We start from the raw sequence: 21,747 nt of genomic DNA, 5'->3' as shown, positions 1-21,747 counted from the left end.
ATCTTAGCCTTCCTGAATAGCTAGAATTACAGGCATGAGACACCAACACTTAGTTCTAAATGTTGCTTTTTCAGAAGCAGCATTTTACTTACATCCTGTCCATCCAAATTGTGACACAATACTAAGAAATTAAGCAAATCTGTGGGGCCTAATTTCTCATTTCTTATATTTATTTAGGAAATAAATTTGAAAATAAGTCTACCTTTGGTTCTTTGTCTTTTGGCATTCCAGGTTTCATTTTATCATGTGGATGATCAGGAGTCAAATTATTATTCTTTGCTTCACTGTCTTCAAGCAAGGGAATGTGGCTGTAATTGTTATCTACAAGACAAAAACTTCTTGGACATTAGCAGAAAACCTTTATTTTTGATCATGGAAAAAAAGGAAACATAATAAAAACCAAAAGTATATTTTAAAAGAATCGATTTTTAAAAATTATTTATAGTTAGCTTGAGAAGTTACTCATTTAGATGTTTCTTTTGTACTAAATATACCAAAACTTACATTCTCCCAAAGTAAAAGGTAAAATATTTAGAATTTAGAAACTACAAATATGTTCTTTGCATTTTACTTTTACCAACATATTTTCAGATATTCAATTCTTGGATTAGACAATTATTTTCATAACGACCCCATAGTTATTAAGAAAGGAAATTAGAAAATAGACCTATCCTATAAAGAATAAAAAATATAGCTACTCACAACTTTTATCGTTTATGAATTTTTCTTGTTAACATTTTGGTTTATATTCCACCAGCTTTTCTTTTTCTTTTTTTTTTTTTGGTCAGTCATGGGGTCTGAACTCTGGGCCTAGGCACTGTCACTCAGCATTTCAGCTCAAGGCTAGCGCTCTACCACTTGAGCCACAATGCCACTTCCAGCTTTTCTGCTTATGTGGTGCTGAGGAATTGAACCCAGGGCCTCATGCATGCAAAGCAAGCACTACACCACTGAGCCATCTTCCCAGCCCCCAGCTTTTCTTTTTCTATAAATACAAATCCAAACAAAAATGTTATTCTGTATAAATAAAATACTGTTGCATGTATTTTTGTATCTAGCTCTATTTTTGCTATATACCATCATCATATTTACTGTTAGCTACATAATTGTTCTGAATCATTGTAACAACTTTTGGACTGTCTCTCTCCCTCCCTCCCTTCCTCCTTCTTTGTTTCTGGATTGGGTTTACTATATACAACACTTCTGATTTACTGTATAAAACATTTCAAAAGAAAAGATAGATAGGGCAAGAAACTGGAGAAGACACACAGATCCTCCCCCATGTCCTCTTTGATGCATCATCTTCTAGGAATCTGTCCACATGTTCAGTTATCTAGAAGCCTACACACTTCCTTGTTTCTGACTGTTCACTATTAGAAATTATACTGTGATGCACCTCCTGTACACATATCATGGTAAATTCACATATATTTTCTTATGATATATAAGAAATTTTTTAGTTTAATAGGCATGGAAATTTAAAAAATGTTTGCTGCTTTTTGACAAAGTGTCTTCAAAGAATTTTTCTCAACCTATGGTTCTATTATCATCGATGAGATTGTTCTACTTACCTTGCAGCTATTCATTTAAATAAAAATGTACAGCTGCATTGCATTTGTTTTATTAGAACTATTAGGAAACAATGGAAAAGTAAAATAGAATAACTCAAATTATACCTTTCTTTCCTTTTAAAGGTTTAAGAAATACATGACAAAATAACATGAACATACCTCGTCTTGAATTCACAAGAAGTAACTGTGATTGTAGCTTGTCAATAATCATTTGTTGAAGTGACAGCTGTTCCTGTTGCTCACGTATTCTCTGCTCATAGTTCTCAGTCTGCTAACATAAGAACCAGTTAGCTTGATATTTACTGACAGACATGAATATATATATATATTTTTTGGTCTGGTCGTGACGCCTGAATTCTGGGCCTGGGCGCTGTCCCTCAGCTCTTCAGCTCAAGGCTAGCGCTCTACCACTTGAGCCACAGCGCCACTTCCGGCTTTTTTCTTTTTGCTTATGTGGTGCTGAGGAACCAAACCCAGGGCCTCATGCATGCAAGGCAAGCGCTCTACCACTGAGCCCACCTTCCCAGCCCATGAATATATTTTCACTGTCCATCAATAAATATATAGGAGCTGCCTATATTGCCATTTCAGGTACTGGAACATTTAGCTATGAGTTACAAACTGACCCCGGGAATGTACTTGCAGTCATGATAAACACTATTGATTTGAAATACTTAAGCACTATAAAAATCTTAGAAAAAACCTTAAAGAAATTTTAGTTAAGAGTTTGAGAATATGTTCTCTTGGTCTTTCAGGATAAACTTAAAATTTAGAATTTTATCCCTTAGGAAAAAAAGAAAAAGCATGAATGACAGGACAGGTGTTAAAACTGTTCTGTAAAAATATTTATTTAAAAATTAAAAGTTCACTTTTTCAAATATACTTCTGAATTCACTTTTAGAAAACAAAAGTGAAAGAAACAGCTTGAAGACAGTATGAAAAGGAAAAAGAGTACTGGCCAGAATGTTCTTTTCTTTGTTTCAGCAACTCAGCAGAATATATATAGTATTTATTTTAAAATTCCCTTTTATCCTATCCATCTTGATAATTTATTGTGAAGGCTGTGAGTCATAGAAAAGTAGTAGAAAAAAACCTAAGTATGTTTAGGGTCTAATACAGATGTTGTAAATATTCCAAGCAAATCTGAAAATACTACATTATAGTTAGCAAATGAAGTTTTAAAATATATTAGCAAAACATAAGATCGAATTCTGTATCAATTTATTTTTTGTATATATTTTTTATTATAAAAATACTATACAGAGGGGTTACAGTTACATGAGTAAGGTAATGAGTACATTTCCTGTCAAGCATTGTTACCTCCTCCTTTATTTTCCCCCTACCATCCCTTCCCTCCCCACCTTTCCAACTTTCCCTCCCCACCCCCCAACTTCTCCCTTCCACCCACCCCCCCAAGTTATAAGGTAGTGTCTTCTATATCTCCTTGTTACAATGTACCATGTGATTTTTTTGGTTTCTTTTGTAGGTTCTTTTTTTTAATTAATTTATTTTTTATTGTGAAAATACCATACAGAGGGGTTACAATTACATGGACAAGGTAATGAGTACATTTCTTTTTTTTTTTTTGGGTCCGGTCGTGGGGCCTCAACTCTGAGCCTGGGCGCTGTCCCTCAGCTCTTCAGCTCAAGGCTAGCACTCTACCACCTGAGCCACAGCACCACTTCTGGCTTTTTGCTTATGTGGTGCTGAGGAATCGAACCCAGGGCCTCATGCATGCAAGGCAAGCGCTCTACCACTGAGCCACCTTCCCAGTCCCATGAGTACATTTCTTATCAAGCATTGTTGCCTCCTCCTTTGTTTCTCCCCTTTCCCATCCCTTCCCACCCCCCCACCCCCCGTTTGTATGTTCTTCCTCCATGGTATAACCCCCGTCCTCACTGCATTTTTTAAAAAATATATACGTTTTATTGTAAAGATACTGTACAGAGGGGTTACAGTTACATGAGTAAGGTAATGAGTAGATTTCCTATGGAGCATTGTTACCCTCTCCTTTGCTTTTCCCTTACCATCCCTTTCCTCCCCACCTCCCCACTCCTCCCTTCCCCCACCCCAAAGTTGTAAAGTTTGTTTTCAACATAGTATCTTATACATCTGTATAAGTTGTATCCTTATTTAAACATTTTGTTATTTCCCTTCCCCTTCCCAAATTAGAAAAATGTATATACAAGATGGAGGACACTGGAATCAAATACAGTGACAACAGGGGTCATACCATGGGGGAAGAAACAAAAGAAACAAAAAAAAATCACATAGTACATTATACATTCTGTATCAATTTCTATCATTTAAAATTGACTTAATGATTATAATTAAAGAAGCTCTATTATTTTTAGATATTCATAAGCCTAAAATTCTTCATTAATTATAAATTACATAGCTGTTCCAAGATTTTCACATATAACTTGAGAAGTTAAAGCAAAGTATATTTGTTCAAGTAAAAGCAAACTTTTATAAGACACTTCAAACATGAACAACTGACAACTTACAAGGAATCCATGAGACATACTGGCTTTGTATGTTGCTTGAGGGCAGTCTTACCATAGACACTTGACACTTACCATAAAACTCTGCAAAGTATGTTAAAATCATGCTTTTTTGGTTGTTGTTTTAATTTGTGCCAGCACTGGGGCTTGGGCTCAGGGCCTTTGTCCCTTACTTTTTTTTTTTTTTTGCTCAAGGCTGGTGCTCAGCCATTTGAGTCAGAACTCTACTTCTGACATTTTGCTAGTTTTATTAGAGATAAGAAGAGTCTTATGGATTTTTCTTCCTGGGCTGGTTTTGAACCATGACTCTCAGATCTCTGTCTTCTGAGTAGCCGGGATTACAGACATGGGCTGCCAGTGTGTGCCTAACTTTAAACATGTTTTTGAGGAAAATGAAGGGGAAAAAAATCTACGTAAATTTTATTAACAAAAAAAAGAATCTTCAGAGTCTATGAACTACGGGTTCAATGACTGAGTTGCAAAGCAACCCTAGATAATCAAGTCTAGTCTAAAACAGAACTTCTCAGGATAGGACATTTTATTCTTATATAGATTTCACATCCAAGCTGCTAAAATAAGTGGGTAAGGTGACTGAAAGAAAAGATGCAAGTATCTATAGCAAATGCTTTTCTTTTTCTTAAGCATCAGCAAGGCTTTATTTTAGTATTACAAGGGTAAAGTAGAAAGAAAAAGAAAAAGAGAGGGAGATATTTCATTTCCCCCTACAAGAAATAGTAGTTAAAGATTGTTACAAAAACGAAACAAAAAAAACCAAAATCAACTCTCTTACTACCTTACAATTACCTTGCTAGCACTGACAAATCAACAAATATGTTCTGGTCTTCTCTAACTACTTCAATGAATTTAAAACTTTCTTCAAAGAACTTGAATTTCTTCATAAACATCAATTCATAATGACCATTTTCACTACATATTGATAGGCACATATATTCCACTGTCCAAGGATAAAATAACCAGTCTAAAAAAGTTTAGAAGGCTACTAGGTCCAAAGTAAATATTCAGTTTATTCTAAGTCTCAGTCCATCTACCATGGGATTTATTTGCCCACTTTAATGAAGAAACCAAATAGCCATATGTTTTCTTTTGGAACCAACTCAGGAAGCTTCTGCAGTTAATTTTCATCTTCTCTCTGGCTTAAATACACACTTCAGTACATCTGCATATCATATATTACAATAAACCAATAACAATGTTGAAATATGTCCAATAGCTAGGCAATACTAATAAATCAATGGCTACTTCATGTGAAAATTTTTAATATCAACTACTTAATGCTATAATAATTACAAAGTTCAATATTCTGAAGGTACAGCAGAGGAAATACAATAGCAATGGTCCATGTGTTTTCCTACTGTACACTTAATTTATTTAATTAGAGAAATTATAGTATTCTCATTTATCTACATGTCCTACATATGTCTGATTCCCTTTTAGACTATCAACCCTTTATGAACAGAGACTTTCTTGCTGATACCTCCAAAGTATCACAGAACACCTGACACATATTGAGCGGCTCAGTACATATTATTGAATAACTGCTAATGAAATATTAAGAGACAGAGTTATGCTTTCATAAATGGTCTGTCCAAATAGAGGGAAATGGCCTTAATTTCGATAAGGGAAATAGGAAAAATATAAACAAAATCAGCAAGTGATTAATTCAAAGAGGAAATTAAGTTTGAGAAAAATGGATGCAAAAATAATGTTCTTGGAAAGGAGAGAAATTATATATTGTTAAAGGATAGTAATTTTAGAAGAGAAAATTCATATTCCAAAAGTACAAAGACTTTAACTACAGGCTTTGAAAGTCCAGAAGAGAATACTGTTTACACAGGGAACTCTAACCAGTGTAAATTTATTTGTATATGTGGAAACTAAGCAAGACAAATAAAAATTAATTTTGTTAACAAATCCGAAAACTCCCTTTAAAAGGCCTGATAATGGTTGCATAGTTACAGTGTTTAAAAGAAAAAAATTACAAAGTAAATACATTCCAATACCATCAGAGACCCCATAAAACAGAAAAATTACTAACAACCACATTGAAAATGTACAACAGCAATGTCTTGTCAACACTTCTGTACAGAGCACAGACATGACAGCTAAAACAGACAGAAGAGAAGATGCTTTTGACAGCCAGTGTGTGTGAATGATTCTTTGAGTCAGATGGCAGCAACAAGTTACCAACTAGGAGATCTGCATGACAACTAACCATCCATCTGTATCAAACACCATCTGGCCAAGATGACTCTGGCTTCTGTGTATTTGACACTCCTTCTAATTCCAAAGACTAGCAAAACAAGTGGTCTACCAGTATCTAAAGAGGTAAACAAATACTTAAGTACTTGTGTCATAAAGTATTTTATATTCTTGGTGTTCAAAAGTCAAACTGAAAATAATGGTGGTCAAATGTAGTACAATCTGACACTTATTAAATATGCTCATCCATAATACACTAGATTATCATATATAAAGCAAAAGCTTATCTTAAAATTATCCTTTTATCAAGGCAAAATTTCAGTCTTTTCTTTTTCAAAACTAAAGTACTGTACTTTCACTAATTTTGGACATAGAGCTGTTCAAGTTTTCCTAAGTTTGATAAATATTAAAATAGCTTTAAAAACCAAAATTTTCTCTATTGCTGACATTGTACTGTCTTATCTCTCCAATTTTCCAATATGCTTATCTCCTACAGAGGATAAAAAGATCATGTGTCCTTAAATCATAACACTGAATAGGTCCAGCATTTCTTTTCATCTTCAGGAACTAATCTCAGTATTCAGAGAAACACTATGCCTTTCCCCCAATGATTTAAACACTAAACATTTAAAATGTTTAATGAATTAAAACAAAAGTCTCAATTTAAAAACCTTTCAAACTGCTCTAATTTTTTTTTTTTTTTTGGTTGGTTGTGGGGCTTGAACTCTGGGCCTCGGCACTGTCCCTCAGGTCTTCAGCTCAAGGCTAGCGCTCTACCACTAGAGCCACAGCACCACTTCTGGTTTTCTGGTTAATTGGAGATAAGAGTCTCATGGACTTTCCTTCCTGGGCTGGTTGAAACGTGATCCTTAGATCTCAGCCTCCTGAGTGGCTAGGATTACAAGCATGAGCCACTGACATTTGGCAGACTTCTCTAATATTAATAAACAAAGTTCTACTCAGCTACAAATGCTTTTAATAGGAAGTGTCATAGATCAGGAAAGGGAATAAATAGCAATTATTCAGAATACACAGCACAACTGGATCCTAGTGTGGGAGGTGGGGAGGGAAGGGATAGTGGGACAAAAACAAGGAAGGGAAGGGGTAACAATTATCGACAAGTAATGTACTTATTGCCTTACTCATGTAAATGTAACCCCTCTGTACAGCATCTTAACAATAAAATAAAAAATATACTGTCAATCAAATATACACAAACTTTTAATTATTCAAATTTTACAGAGACAAGTTATAAAACAATTATACAACACACAGATATACACACATTTACAGAGTGAAAATTCCATCCTTTGCCTTCCATTTCTCAAAGGTAACTATTGCTGACATTTTGTTATACATCTTTTGGGAAATTCTTTACCACTGTGTGTGTGTGTGTGTGTGTGTGTGTGTGTGTGTGTGTGTGTATGTGTGTACATGTGTTCATGCACACATACATGCATGTTCATGCACAACTTACCTTTTCAAAAAGTGAGATATGTTCTGTAACTAAATTCTTCCACTCAGCAACGTATCATGCTATCATCTCACTGAATACTTATTGTGTGCTACAGTAACTTACTTAATCTTAAATCAACTTTCTACCAAGATTCCCTTTCTTATTTTTCATATGAATAAAAATAAGTCTCAACAAGATTCAAAGTAATCTGTCTAAGGTTTTCCAGTAGGTACAAGATATGAGGTTTGAATGTAGGTTTGCTTGACACAAATCCTAATGTCCTACACCATATATCATGTGAAAAAGGACCTATCTTGCTCAGAGCCTACTTTTTTATGTAACTTCATCCATGCCAGCTGGCTGGCTGTACTCTAATAATTCAGATTTCTACTTCTAGTTCAGACCTTTCTCTTGATCTCTGTATTTTTATAGCCTAACTGCTAGAGTACTTCCAAATTTACATATTCTAAAATGATGATATCCCTCCAACTACCACTGCCTAACCATCAAAATCTAGTCTATCCTTTTCAGTATATGGTACCACTACCAATTCAGAAAGCTGTACCTGTCTCCCATCTTTTTATTTTAATTTACTTATTTGCTGTGTTGGTAACTGAAGGCAGGGCCTTAGACAGGGCAGGCAAGGTTCTTCTAACTTTGAACTGCGTGCCTAGCACACTATTATCTGATGTGAGCTAAAGAAGTTGAAAGAGAACCAAAACACCAAGAACCAAAGAACAGGTGCAGCACTTTATCCCAGAACATTTTGCCAAAAACCCTGTTCTTAACAACTACCCTAACATGAACTTTCCAATCCTAGAGGTTAGCCAGAAGTTATGACCCATTACAGCTGTGGTTTTATGTTCACACATCACTTTAAATCACTATCTTGGCTCTGAGAAAACCATTTCCAAGTTCTTGGAAATGTCATTCCACTTTTTAGAAATCTCTGAAACTGTGTGTGAAATTAATCTATCTAATTTCTTGAAGTCCTTAAAGATGTCTGAGATCTGGGAATTGGTTCATTTAATTGCTTGGGCAAGCTACCTGTACTTGTTTTTTGTTTTTTTTTTTAAGGTTGTACTATTGCTTCACATTAGCTTCTCCTTCTATAAATTCTAGTTTTTGTTCAAATAAAACCTTTTTAAAAATTTTAATTTTATTGTAAAGGTACTGTACAGAGGGGTTATGTAAGTAAGGCAATGAGTACTTTTTTGTCTAACATTGTTACCTTTTCTTGTTTTCTCCCACTTTCTCTTATCTCCACTTTGTCTTACTCCCTCCCCTCCCAAGTTGTAAAGTTCATTTCCAACATAGTGTCTTGTGAGTATCACTATGTTCACCCTTTGTCCTTTGTCTCACCATTTTGTTATTCTCCTTCCCTTCCCCAAATCAGATAAATGTATAATACAAGACACAGGGTACCAAAAAAAAAAAAAAATAGTGACATCAGGGGGTAAACCAAAGGAAAAGAAAAAAGAAAAAAAGAAAATAATGTCACACAGTACATTAAAAACAACAACAGCAGCAGCAACAACAAAAAAACCCTTTCCATATCTTGGAGTTCATTTTGATTAGCGTCGTTTTATACGGCCATGTGTACACAACTATTGAGCTATTGTGATCCTCTGCTAGACTATCCTAGACATACACAAATTATTACTAATTATTACAAACCATGGAGCCTATGTTCCTTTGGGTCTGGCTTATTTCACTTAATATTTTTTTTCAAGTCTTTCCATTTCCTTATGAATGGTACAATGCCATTCTTTCTGATGGAAACAAAGAATTCCATTGTATACATATCCCACATTTTCTTGATCCATTTATCTACTGAGGCGCATCTGGGTTGGTTCCATTATCTTAGGTATGGTAAATAATGATGCAAGGAACATAGTTGTGCTGGTAGCTTTTGTGTTTAGCTTTGTGTTCATTAGTCTTTTAAGGAACCTCCATACTGTTTTTCTAGAGTGGTTGAATCAGTTTATATTTCCACCAGTAGTGGAGTAGTGTTCCCTTTTGGCCACATCCCCTGCCCCCAGCATCTACTATTGTTTGTTTTCTTGATAATGGCCATTCTAACTGGGGTGAGGTGGAATCTCAGTGCATTTCTTTTATGGGCAGAGATGCTGAATATTACTTCATGTGTCTATTGGCTATTCTTACTTCCTATTCAGAGAAGTCTCTTTTTAATTCTCTTAATTCTAGCCTGCTTATTAATAGGGTGGTTGTTTCTTTGAGGATTTTTTTTTTTATTGAGAGGTTTAATTTTTTGAGTTCTAGGTATATTTTTGATATGAAACCCTTGTCTATTACATAGTTAGTAAAGATCTCCCAATCTATGGGCTTTCTATTTATCTGGCCATATAGAAGCTCTGCAGTTTAATGCAATCCCATTTTCCAGCTTTTCTTTGATTTGTTGTGTTTCTGGATCTTTATTTAGGAAGTTTCGATCTGTGCCAAGGAGCCCCCAGAGTATCCCCTATCCCTTTCTGTAGTATTTTCAGGGTATCTGCTCTTACCTTGAGGTCTTTGATCCATTTAGAGTTGATTCTGGTGCGGGCTTATATATAAGGATCTAACTTCAATTTTCTACGTATGTTTAGCCAATTCTGCCATACTATTTGTTGAAGAGGCTATCTTTCTTCCATCTAATGATTTTGGCTCCCTTATCAAAGATTTGGTGGCCATAGGTCTGTGGGATCATGTCTGTATCTTCAATTCTATTCCATTGGTTCTCCTGTTCATGCCATTACCAAGTTGTTTTTATAACCACAGCTTTATAACAGAGTTTGAAGTTTGTTACTGATATTTCTCCAGCACTGTTTTTTTTTTTTGCTCAGGATTGGTTTTGCTATTCCATATGAATTTCTGGATTGCTTCTTCCATTTTATTAAAGAATGTTGTTAGGATATTGATGGATATTGTACTGACTCTGTAGACGTAGAAAGCTTGGGGCAGTACTGCCATTTTCACAATGTTAATCCTCTCAATCCAGGAGCATGGCTTTTTCCACTTCCTGAAATCTGCTTTAATTTCCTTTTTTAGGTACTTAAAGTTTTCATCATAGAGCTCTGTCTGCTTTTTGGTTAATTCCTAGGTATTTTTTTTTCAAATAAACCTTTTCTTGTTAAAAAAATTTCCTTTGTGACATCAAGGACCTGACATTTTTCTCTTCTGATATTTTGATTTCTACTTGTTGTACAGCTAATCCATCACCAAGTGTCAATAATTTTAAGCTTAAAAGTCTTTCAAACATATAAAAATTTAAAATCTATGCAGTCATCACAACTCAAGCAACCACATCCTTAAAAGATGACTGTAATAGCTTAAATGTTCTTTAAATTTATTAGATAATTTATTCTTTATATTGTAGTCACTCTGTTCTTTGCCAAATTAAACCTAATCTGGAAACTCCAATGCTCTCCTCTTAATCTCCAGCCAAACGTCCAGAAAATCCAAGAAACCTTTGAAGGCATTTTATTATTCTTTCAATAAAGAACCAAATTTTTTTTTTTCGGTCATAGGGCTTGAACTCTGGGCTTGGGCACTATCCCTGCGCTCTTCAGCTCAAGGCGAGCACTCTACCGCTTGAGCCACAGTGCCACTTCTGGTTTTCTAGTGGTTTACTGGAGATAAGAGTCTCATGGACTTTTCTGCCTGGCCCTGGGCTGGCTTTGAACCATGATCCTCAGATCTCAGCCTCCTGAGTAGCTAGGATTACAGGCATGAGCCACTAGCACCCGGCTCCAAATGTTTTTAATACGGCTTTTTAAGTCCAACAGTCTTGCACTTGACACTATTTCCCACATATATATTTCAGGTCTTGTAGACCAGTGAGTCTTTACGTGCCCTTTCAAAAACCACTTCATAAATATAATCTCCTCTAATATTCTGTATTAGGCCAAGTCTGACAGCAGTTTATCTTTTCTTTTAATACTTCTAAGAGGTTGCAAGTCTATTTGTGAGATTCATTAGTCTTCATTATGCAATACATTGAAGCAGAAAGCATGTCTATTTTATCATTAAATACCCAGGATTTAGTGTTTTTCTTGAGATACAGTATGCGCTCACTAAAGTTTTGAATTAATCCATAATGTAAATTCTTTTAGGTATTTATTTTTTGATTATGTGGTACCAAGGAATCAAACCTAGGGCCTCATGCATGCTAGGCATGCACTATACCACTAAGTCATATTCCCAGCCCTGTAAATTCTTTTATTGGCCATATGTATTGTCTATCTACAAATTTTGATAAGACATATTTCTGGAAGTAAGTAAAAACTGGAAGAAAGGATACTGATGTTTTATATTCTGATGGATACAAAATGATTCTATTGCTAAGAACCACAATATAGTATAAAAGAAAGCTTCAACCAAAAATTACCAAAAGTATCCTTACTCTAATACTGGTACCTTCAAGAAAAGAAATGAAAAAAAAAAAACCAACCCTCAATAAAATGCTTTATTCCCCCCTCCCCCCCCCCCCCCCCCCCCAGCACTTTACATAAGGTTTGAGGTCAATTCAGGTTTTCTCTGGCATGGTCTTGTCTGGGCATTAGTACATGCTTTAAGAAACAAAACAAAATGAAGAAAAACCCACTTCTGATTTTCCCAGGCTTCTTATAAACTCAATCTCCCAAAGAATTTTAGCTCAGCTGTCTTAGAGCCTTAGATATTCCTTTATTCTCCTATAATCTCTTATAGCCAGGTGTTTGGCAGGACTATACTTACTTTTCAGCTCTCAGCCACACTAATTTTCAGTCTGAGATCTAATTCCTCCTAACTCCAAAGTCAGAGTTAGGTAAGACAGGAAAGAAAAAATACCTAGCAAGTTCTTTGGATAGATTAGAGACAGACGAGGCTATTACAACACAATTTTCACTATACTATATATCTTTCCTTAGGGAAAGAAGGAATTGAGCCATTTCTCCATTCTAATCACAGCATGACATGCTGAGAAGGTAGTAGGGATAGGACAAGATGAAATGTCCTAACATTGCCTACCATTTGAATGTAGATTATTCTTGATTGGGCATTTATCACTTGTTACTACAAATTTTTGATTTTAGAGCTGCAATAAGGTTTTGCTATTGTTGTTGTTCATTTGTGTTTATTTGATGCTTTCATAGACAAGGAAATCCTGAAACTTCTTAGTCTGTCATTTTGCTAACATTAAGCAATAGACAAATTCTTTTGTGGGGGGGGAGCGCAACAGGCTAATGGTATATTTACCCTTTTATGATTTTTAAAACGATCTTTAAGTAGTTGTAAAAAGGGCTTTCACTTCAACATGTCAATTTATGACTTATGCATCTTCATCAATGTCATCCCTTCCATCATTCTATCCCTTCCCCCTAACCTCACCTATGCCCTTAACTTACATGGTTCCATTTTCACATATGTACACTGAAAATTATGAATGTATTTAGCCATTATTCCCCTCTCCATTCTGCCTCTGCTTCCCTTGTCCTCCTTGCCAATAACACATTTCAGCTTCATGGTCTTCATTTTGTTAAACTATAAATTAGTTGTTCAACAGAGTTACACCACTGCACTCCTCTCATATCTACCATTCTTCTACTACCATATCATACTCACCTATAACATTGTATAAGTTTTCATGTTGATAAGTTAGATCTTACCTCCACATGAGAAAGCATGAGCCTTTGTCTAGGCCTAACTTAATTCACATAACATATTTTTTTCCAAGTCCACTCATTCCCTGCAAATGACCCAGTATTATTATTCCTGGTAGATGAGTAAAATGCCATTTTTTTGTGTATTTATACCATTTTCTTGATCCATTCATCCATTGTAGGTCATCTGGGCTGTTTCTATAACTTGGCTATGGTGAATAGTATATCAGTGACCATAAAGGTGCAAGTGTCTTTACTGTATGCTGACTTCTAATCTTTTGGATAAATGCCCAAGAGTGGTATGGCTTTATTATGTTTAGCTGTTTTGAGGACTCTCTAGTTTCCAGACTAGATGCATGAGTTTACATTCCCACCAACAGTGTAAAAGGATTCTTTTTTCCTCACATCCATGCCAGCATTTGTTGCTGTTCATTGTCTTGATGATGATTATTCTTACTTGGATGAGATGGAATTTGTGCTGTTTTTAGTTGCATTTCCTTTATGACCAGAGATGTTGAGCATTTCTTCATGTGTTTACTGGCCATTTTCACACCTTCTGAGAAGTCTCTATCTAGCTCATTTGACAATTTATTAATTGGATTATTGATTCTTTGAGGTTTTGCTTTCTTGAATCCTTGTATATTCTGGATATTAGCCCTTGTCAGACATATAACTGGCAAAGATCTCTCATTCTTTTTTAGCTTAGTCACTATGTCTTTATGTACAGAAACTTTTTAGCTTGATGCAATTCCATTAGCCAATTTTCTCTCCTATTTGCTGAGCCCTGGAATTCTACTCAGGATGTTCTTGTCTATGCCAATAATTTATTTGTTCTAATATTTCTTCTATTTCTTCCTATAGTAATTTTAAGGTTTCAGATCGATTCATTTTTAATTGATACTAGCAAAAAGTGACAGCGATCTTCTGCATAAGTATGTCCAATACTGTCAATAACATTGGCTGAAAAGGCTCTCTTTTCCCATCATACAGTTTTGGCTCCTTTGTCAAATATCAAATGGATGTAAGTATATGGGTCTATTTCTGGGTCTACTAGTCTGTTCCATTGGTCTTCAGACTTAATTCTGAGGCAGTACAAAACTATTTTGTTACTATAACTACAGTAAATTTTGAAGTCTGGAATTATGATATTCCCCAAGTATTGCTTTTTTCTTTTTGGCTCAAGATTGCTTTGGTGATTCAAGGCTTTTTCTGGTTCCATATGGAATTTTGGATCTTTTTCTCTATCTCAATGAAGACTAACATTGGAATTTTGATGAGTATTATGTTGAATTTGTAGATCACCATTGGCAGTATGGCCATTTTTACAACATTAATTCCGCTGATTCAAGAAGACAAGAGGTCAACAGACTAATTCTTTAAGCAAGACACTCTAGGGCAGTCAGATTTACTTATAGAACACCTCTTAGGGCTCTTGGGACCATCAGAATTCCAGACAATTTCTCTAAGGTTTTCTTGTCTGTTCTTATTACTTGTGGGACCATTTTCATTTACCACTTCAAATATCAGCTCTACGCAGATCACTCCCATTTTTTTAAAAAAATTTCCAACTTGTCCTTAAAGACTCACAATTCAATTGCCTGCTGATTATCTTCCCCTCACTGATCTGTGAGCATGTAAGTTCAATATATTCAAACCAAATGGAATAATTATTCTTCTTTTCAGAATCAGCATGCTTTTTTGTTGTTATTGTTGTTTTTGTGCCAGTACTGGGGCTTAAATTCAAGACCTGAGTGCTCATACTAGCACTTGAGCCACAGTTCCACTTCTAGCTCTTTGTTTTTTGTTTTTTGGTGATTAATTGGAGATAAGAGTCTCATTAACTTTCCTGTCCCAGTTGGCTTCCAACTGTAACCCTCAGATGTTATCTTCCTGAGTTGCTAAGATTACAGGTATGACACACCAGTGCCTAGCTTAGCATACTCTATTTCTGAGAACACATCTCTGATCTTCCAATCATCAATACTGAAAATTTTGGAGTGAGATAATTTAAAAATCTCAGGTATGCCAGACATCAGTGGCTCTTGCCTATAATCCTGGCTACTCAGGAAGATGAGATCTGAGGATCATGGTTCAAAGCCAGCCTGCCAGCCTGGGCAGGAAAGTCCATGAGACTTAATTTCCATTAACCAACAAAAAGAAGTGGTAGAGTGCTAGCCATAAGCACAAAATGTCAGGGACAGAACCCAAGCCCTGAGTTTAAGCCCCAGGAATGGCACTGAAAAACAAAGTCCAGCATGACTTCAGAGCTTTTGCTCTTATTATAGAAATTAGAAAACGTGTACATATATCTTACCGTTATAGATATTAAAATGGCTCAATTATAAGTTCTAATTTATTTACTGAAAGTATTAAGTACTATTTACTGAAATATGCAGATAAGGGCAAATTAGTGATTCACACTAAGTAATATTTGTTTCTGTAATTTACAAAATAAAATCCCAAGAAATATTAAAAGCAAGCCTACATATATTTCCCAAAATTGCTATAGAAAAAGTTAATTTTAAAAAAGATTAATGAAATCAAATAGGTTCAAAATTACTTTTTCATTATACTATAGATCACACAATGACTAATAAATTAGAATTTCAGAAGCTTGACAACTCACTTCAAAATGGGAATTACTTTTCCCCCTAAGGATACAGATGCCTTTTCAATGTCCTCACATGAGCTGGTCTAATATCCCAGGAAATCACAGGGATTGGACAATGTGGCAGGATAGGAGAGAATAAAAAGATAAGTCAAAAAGGTAAGCACTATCTTATCTCCTCAACCAATTTTGGTCATTATTTCTTCAAATTTTTCTAAAAAAGCCCATAAGAATATAGTTATACTATCTCTTCCCTAAAACTGCTATCTTCTAATATATAGTTACTCTCTCATATTCAAGAATTTTGGTATTTTCTTTCACACAAAGCTTCTCTAAATGCCACTAGTTCTACTAGTACCTTGGATGTGTTCTAGTCAGTTTCCTGGCCTTTCCCATTCCATGTACTAACTTTTATGACCCTTTATTACAATGGGATCCCAACCATCAATAGTTATTTACTGATAATAAGCCATACTCTTAACTCTCATTTGTGAGGAACACAGGCAGCAAAGATGGCGCTGAGAGGGAGTTGAGTGGGCAGAGCCCAATTTACTGTAGAGCACATGGGCAGCAAAGATGGCACTGAGAGAGAGTAGAGTGGGCAGAGCCCAATTCACCTTACGTTCAGTGCGTAACCAGCCCATGAAAGCTTAGGTGCATGGTAGGGTGTGACCTTGACAGTGATTGGTTCCTCTTCCTCCCTTGCCACGCCACCCGCCCTTTTTTGGCTTTAAAAAGGGCTGCTCTCTGTTAATAAACAAGTTTTCTACCTGCTTGACATGGCTCCCCGCTGTGTCTGATTGTCTCCCGGGCTGAGGGAGGCTGGGGAATGGGCAAGCGCTGCACTTACCTTTCCTGACCCCGTCCCTCCAACACTCATTCTCCTTCTAATCCATTCTCTCACCTTATAAAGACCTCAACCACCATATTTTTGTTTTAGTTTATTAGACTCCTCTTATGAATAGCATATTTCTAATTTCAGTTCATACCTCAAAGTTTGCAATTTTGATCACTTTGTATGTACTTTCTGGCCAGTTTACTACTAGTCTTTTACTCTCAATCTTACAATCTCCTATTTTTTTTTTTTGCAGTCGTGGGGCTTGAACTCTGGGCCTGGGTGCTGTCCCTCAGCTTTTCAGATCAAGGCGAGCACTCTACCAACTGAGCCACAGGGTCACTTTCAGTTTTCTGAGTGGTTTATTGCAGATAAGAATGTCATGGACTTTCCCCCGGGTTGGCTTTGAACGAGATCCTCAGATCTCAGACTCCTTGAGTAGCTAGGATTACAGCGTGAGTAACCTGCACCTGGCTACAATCTCCTAATTTTGTATTTGGTTAACCATTTCTATACCAAGAAATAATCAACAAATACATAGATTGATACAACCAAGAATTCATGGCAAATGCTAACTGTAGTATTGTTCTCCTCTTATTTCTTACACAAATTGATTTTAATTTTTTGCTACCACTCTCAGAATATCCTACACCCCATTTTACCTAGATAATACTTTATACTTCACAGAAAAAAAGTAGGCTCTTGCACGATAAACCACTGAATTTTCTACCACCACTTCTCCAATGTCCAAGTTTATCTTCATTTGAGTATTTTTGTTGTTTGTTTGTTTGTTACTTCTCTTGTTCCTTCTAGTCATGAGAAAGTTAAGGATTTGTCTCCTTGTTTATAGTCAGTTCTTTTACCTATACTGGTAAAGGACAGTTAGCTGACCTTTCCTTCCTATTATTTACCTTTGCTTTTAACCTTCAATGAGCAACCTCTACGCTTGGCAATGGGGATATACCATTAAACAAGACAAGGCTTCAATCTCATGGGTCCTTACTTTCTTATCAGGAGACAAATAAGTAAATAAAACAAAACAAACCTGATATAATGTCTAGGTAATATATCCTCTAAGGAAAAACAAATAACCAAGGAGGGTTGGAAGAATGTAGTAGAGGCTACTCTTACATTCAGGATGTTCAGAAAGGGCTTCTTTGAAAAGGTGGGATGAGAGGAGAGATTCAAATTAAGTAAGAGAAGAAACCATGAAAATAGCCATAGGAAAACTATTTCAGCCAAATGAAATACCACAAGCCAAGTTCCCAGAAGCAAAAGATTCTTCCACTATAGTTAAGGGGTTAAACTGGCAGTTGTTTACCCTTTACCAGTGAGAGTAGAATTTAAAAGGAATTCTTATTTCTGCTTTAAAACATGTCAATATTCTCCTTCCCAAATTCTAAGTTTCTAAACTCTTATAGAACCCAAAATTGTCAGTCTTTTCCTTCCTTCTTCTCCCTCCCTTTCCCTCTCCCTCTTCCACATTGGCTTCAAATCTGTTATCTCCTATCCCTGCTTCCTAAATAGATGGGATTACAGGCGTGGTAGAACATGCCTGGCCAAAGTTTCCTAATGAATCTAATCACAAAATAGAAAGGACAAAGTTGGGACTGTTTTGTTTTACAAAAACAATTATGCCTTAAAGTTGAACTAGAAAAAGAAATTCAAATTCCATCCTATATTTCCTTTTCTCCTCCTTCTCCTTCTCTTCCTCCTTCCTCCTCTTCTCCCTTCTCTACCTCCTCCTTCTGCTCCTCTTTTTTTTTGTTTTTTCTTTTTTAAAGTGCCATCCCTGAGGCCTATACAGTCCAGGACCTGGACTCTGTCCCTGAGCATTTGGGCTCAAAGTTAGCATTCTACCACCTGACCCACAGGTTCACTTCTGGGTTTTTTTGGTGATTTTAATTAGAGATTAGAATCTCATGGACTTTCCTGCTTTTGAATCTCAATCTGAAGACTCATGAGCAGCTAGGATTACAGATGTGAGCCACCAGTGCCCAGCTCATTTCAATAATTTATTTGTATTTGTTTGTGTGTGTGTGTGTGTGTGTGTGTGTGTGTGACTGAGAGAGTGCACATGCACCAATCCTACTGGTCTTTAGACTTGAACTCAGGGCCTGGTCTCTGTCTCAGAGCTCCTTTTTGCTCAAGGCTACTGCTTTACCACTTGAGCCACTGTGCCACTTCTGGCTTTTTCTGAGTAGTTTATTGGAGATAAAAGTTTCACAGACTTTCCTCCCTTTCCTCCTGCCTGGGCTGGCTTCAAATGGCAGTCTTCAGATCTCAGCCTCCTGAGTAGCTATGATTACAGGTGTGAGCCACCAGTACAGGGTTTTTAAAGTTGAAAGCCCATTATAACAGGTCCCTCTACATCCCCTCCTATTCACTCAAGGAAACTCTCTCAAATTATTTATATAATAGAGCACTGTTTTGTAAACCAAGTACAGAATCACACTAATGATGGTTTCTGAGAAATGCGAGCAGGAAAATACAAATAAGAGCATTTAATAGTAGATACAGCAACTAGAAAGGAGAAAGGGAATTATGCAGTTGTTATACTGTATTTAAGACAAAAAACTCCTGCTCACTCTCCACCGGAGCGGAGAGGCTCCATCCCGCCAAAGCCACCCGGCACCAGCAGCGCGACAAAGGGACCTGTCGGCAGACCACCCGCCCAATCGTGATCTCAACGACCCGGCGGGGCCGCCCAACCCAGCCCGCAACCACCCCAACTGAACTCGGATTGCAACAACAACTGACGACCTACAGGAATCAGCAACCAAGCAAAGACAGACACACCAAAACAAGATTGAAGAGCAGTCTCCTGAACCCCCATGCGAAAATCACAGAGAAAAATCACAAGGTTTACCACTACCCAGGACAGCAAGCTCACCTCAAAAGCCAGCAGCCACGCAGGGGAGAGCCCCAGTGGGAGCAAAGCAGGAATGGAAGACAAAAGCTACATCCAAGGGTTGCTGGAGGCAATGACTCAAGAAATAAAGCGAGAAATGGATCAGAAATTGAAAGAGCACAAGGATGAACTATCAAAACATATACAGGATATCAAACAAAAGTTGGATGCAAAAATAGAAGCTGCACAAACCTCAGTAAGAAGTGAGATAAACGCCAAATTAGAGGTAATGCATACTGATCTCACCTCATAGAGAGGAGAGATCAGTACTCTGAGAACCAACATTGAATCCATAAAGGGATCCATTTCCTCCATGCAAACCACAATAGAAGCCACGGTCAACAGAGTGAATGAAATGGAAGGTAGAGTGTCAGATACAGAAGACAGAATACACCAACTGGACCAAAAAGTGACAGATATGAAAAAATCACTCAAATTAAACCAAAGGGAAATTCAAGAGCAAGCAGATAATGCTAAAAAATTTAACCTTCGCATAATCGGAGTGGAAGAAGGTGAGGAATTCCAGAGCAAGGGAATGCAACACCTATTTAACAAGATAGTCAATGAAAATTTTCCCCACCTCAAAAACGACCATCTTAACTACATCACAAAAGCTTATCGAACACCCAAAAAGCAAGATCCCAGGAGAAACACTTCTAGACACATTATAGTAAAAATGATAGATCTGAATAATAAGGAAACAATCCTGCATGCAGCAAAAATGAAGAAGGAGCTATACTACAACGGGAAAAAAATTAGAATCACTGCAGATCTCTCCACACAAACAATGAATGCAAGAAAAGCCTGGGAAAGCACCATACGAGCCCTGAGAGCCAATAACTGCCAACCCAGACTGATATACCCGGCAAAGCTAGCATTCACATTCGATGGAGAACTGAAAACTTTTAATAGCAAAGAAAAACTAAATGAATACATAAACATTAAGCCAGCATTACAAAGAATTCTAAGAGGGGGACACAACCTGAAGAAAGCAACCAGGAACTGGGACCTGCCCCAAACAGGCATTACTCAAAGTCTAACTGAGCAAGCACAGGAGGAAAGGAAAGAAGAAAAACTTAGGAAAACGGAATGGCAGGGACAACAATGCATCTCTCTATACTTTCTCTTAATATAAATGGGCTGAATTCGCCAATTAAAAGAAAACGAACTGAGGACTGGATCAGAAAACAAGACCCATCCATCTGTTGCCTTCAGGAGACCCACCTCTCAGCCAAACATACAAACAAACTCAGAGTGAAGGGGTGGAAAAGGATCTACTAATCAAATTCCCCCAATAAGAAAGCAGGTGTAGCTATCCTGATATCTGACAAAATAAACTTTTCATTAAAATCAGTACAGAAAGACAAGGACGGACACTACATATTAATAAAGGGAACAATCCAAGAGGAGGATATAACCATCATCAACTTATATGCCCCAAATATCGGTGCACCCAGATATGTTAAACAAATGCTCTCAAACTTACAGAATAAAATAGATCCCAATACGATAATACTAGGAGACTTTAACACGCCACTCTCACCAAAGGACAGGTCTACCAACCAGAGGATTGGCAAAGAAGCTACCGAATTAAGTGAGGCCATACTTCAAGCGGAATTAACTGACATTACCGAGTATTTCACCCTAAAACAACACAGTACACATTCTTCTCAGCAGCTCATGGAACTTTCTCCAAAATAGACCATATCATAGTTCATGCAAAGAACTTAAGCAAATACAAAGGGATCAACATAATCCCCTGTATCCTATCTGACCACAGTGGAATCAAGCTAGCTCTCAATAACAAAGCATACCGCAGAAATTTCTCTAATACATGGAAATTGAACAGCACACTCCTTAACAAGGCCTGGGTAACAGAAGAGATCAGAGAAGAAATAAAGCATTTCCTACAACTCAATGAAAATGAAAACACCTCACAAAGAAACTTGTGGGACACAGCAAAAGCAGTCCTGAGGGGCAAATTTATTGCCCTCAGTGCCCAC

The 21,747-nt window shown here is 36.7% G+C and overlaps 1 protein-coding gene across 9 annotated transcripts in view; it reads right to left on the bottom strand.

The window, feature by feature from the left end:
• Tank (TRAF family member associated NFKB activator) overlaps positions 1-21,747 on the bottom strand; it is a 94,630-nt gene that overhangs the window by 36,888 nt on the left and 35,995 nt on the right. For 4 of the 9 annotated variants that reach the window (XM_042683476.1, XM_042683478.1, XM_042683479.1 and 1 more), the window contains exons 3-4: positions 1,731-1,842; positions 203-321 (exon numbers count right to left, since the gene is read on the bottom strand). In XM_042683476.1, coding sequence (XP_042539410.1) covers positions 203-321; positions 1,731-1,842 — 231 coding nt within the window. Of the gene's footprint in view, positions 1-202; positions 339-1,730; positions 1,843-21,747 lie in introns of those variants that run through there. The other 5 variants (XM_042683480.1, XM_042683484.1, XM_042683481.1 and 2 more) reach the window with 4 other exon arrangements.

Source organism: Dipodomys spectabilis, unplaced genomic scaffold (genome assembly GCF_019054845.1).
Source record: "Dipodomys spectabilis isolate Male_0828 unplaced genomic scaffold, ASM1905484v1 ptg000081l, whole genome shotgun sequence".
In the NCBI taxonomy this organism is placed as follows: domain Eukaryota; kingdom Metazoa; phylum Chordata; class Mammalia; order Rodentia; family Heteromyidae; genus Dipodomys; species Dipodomys spectabilis.
This window is presented reverse-complemented; position numbering and strand designations above follow the sequence as displayed.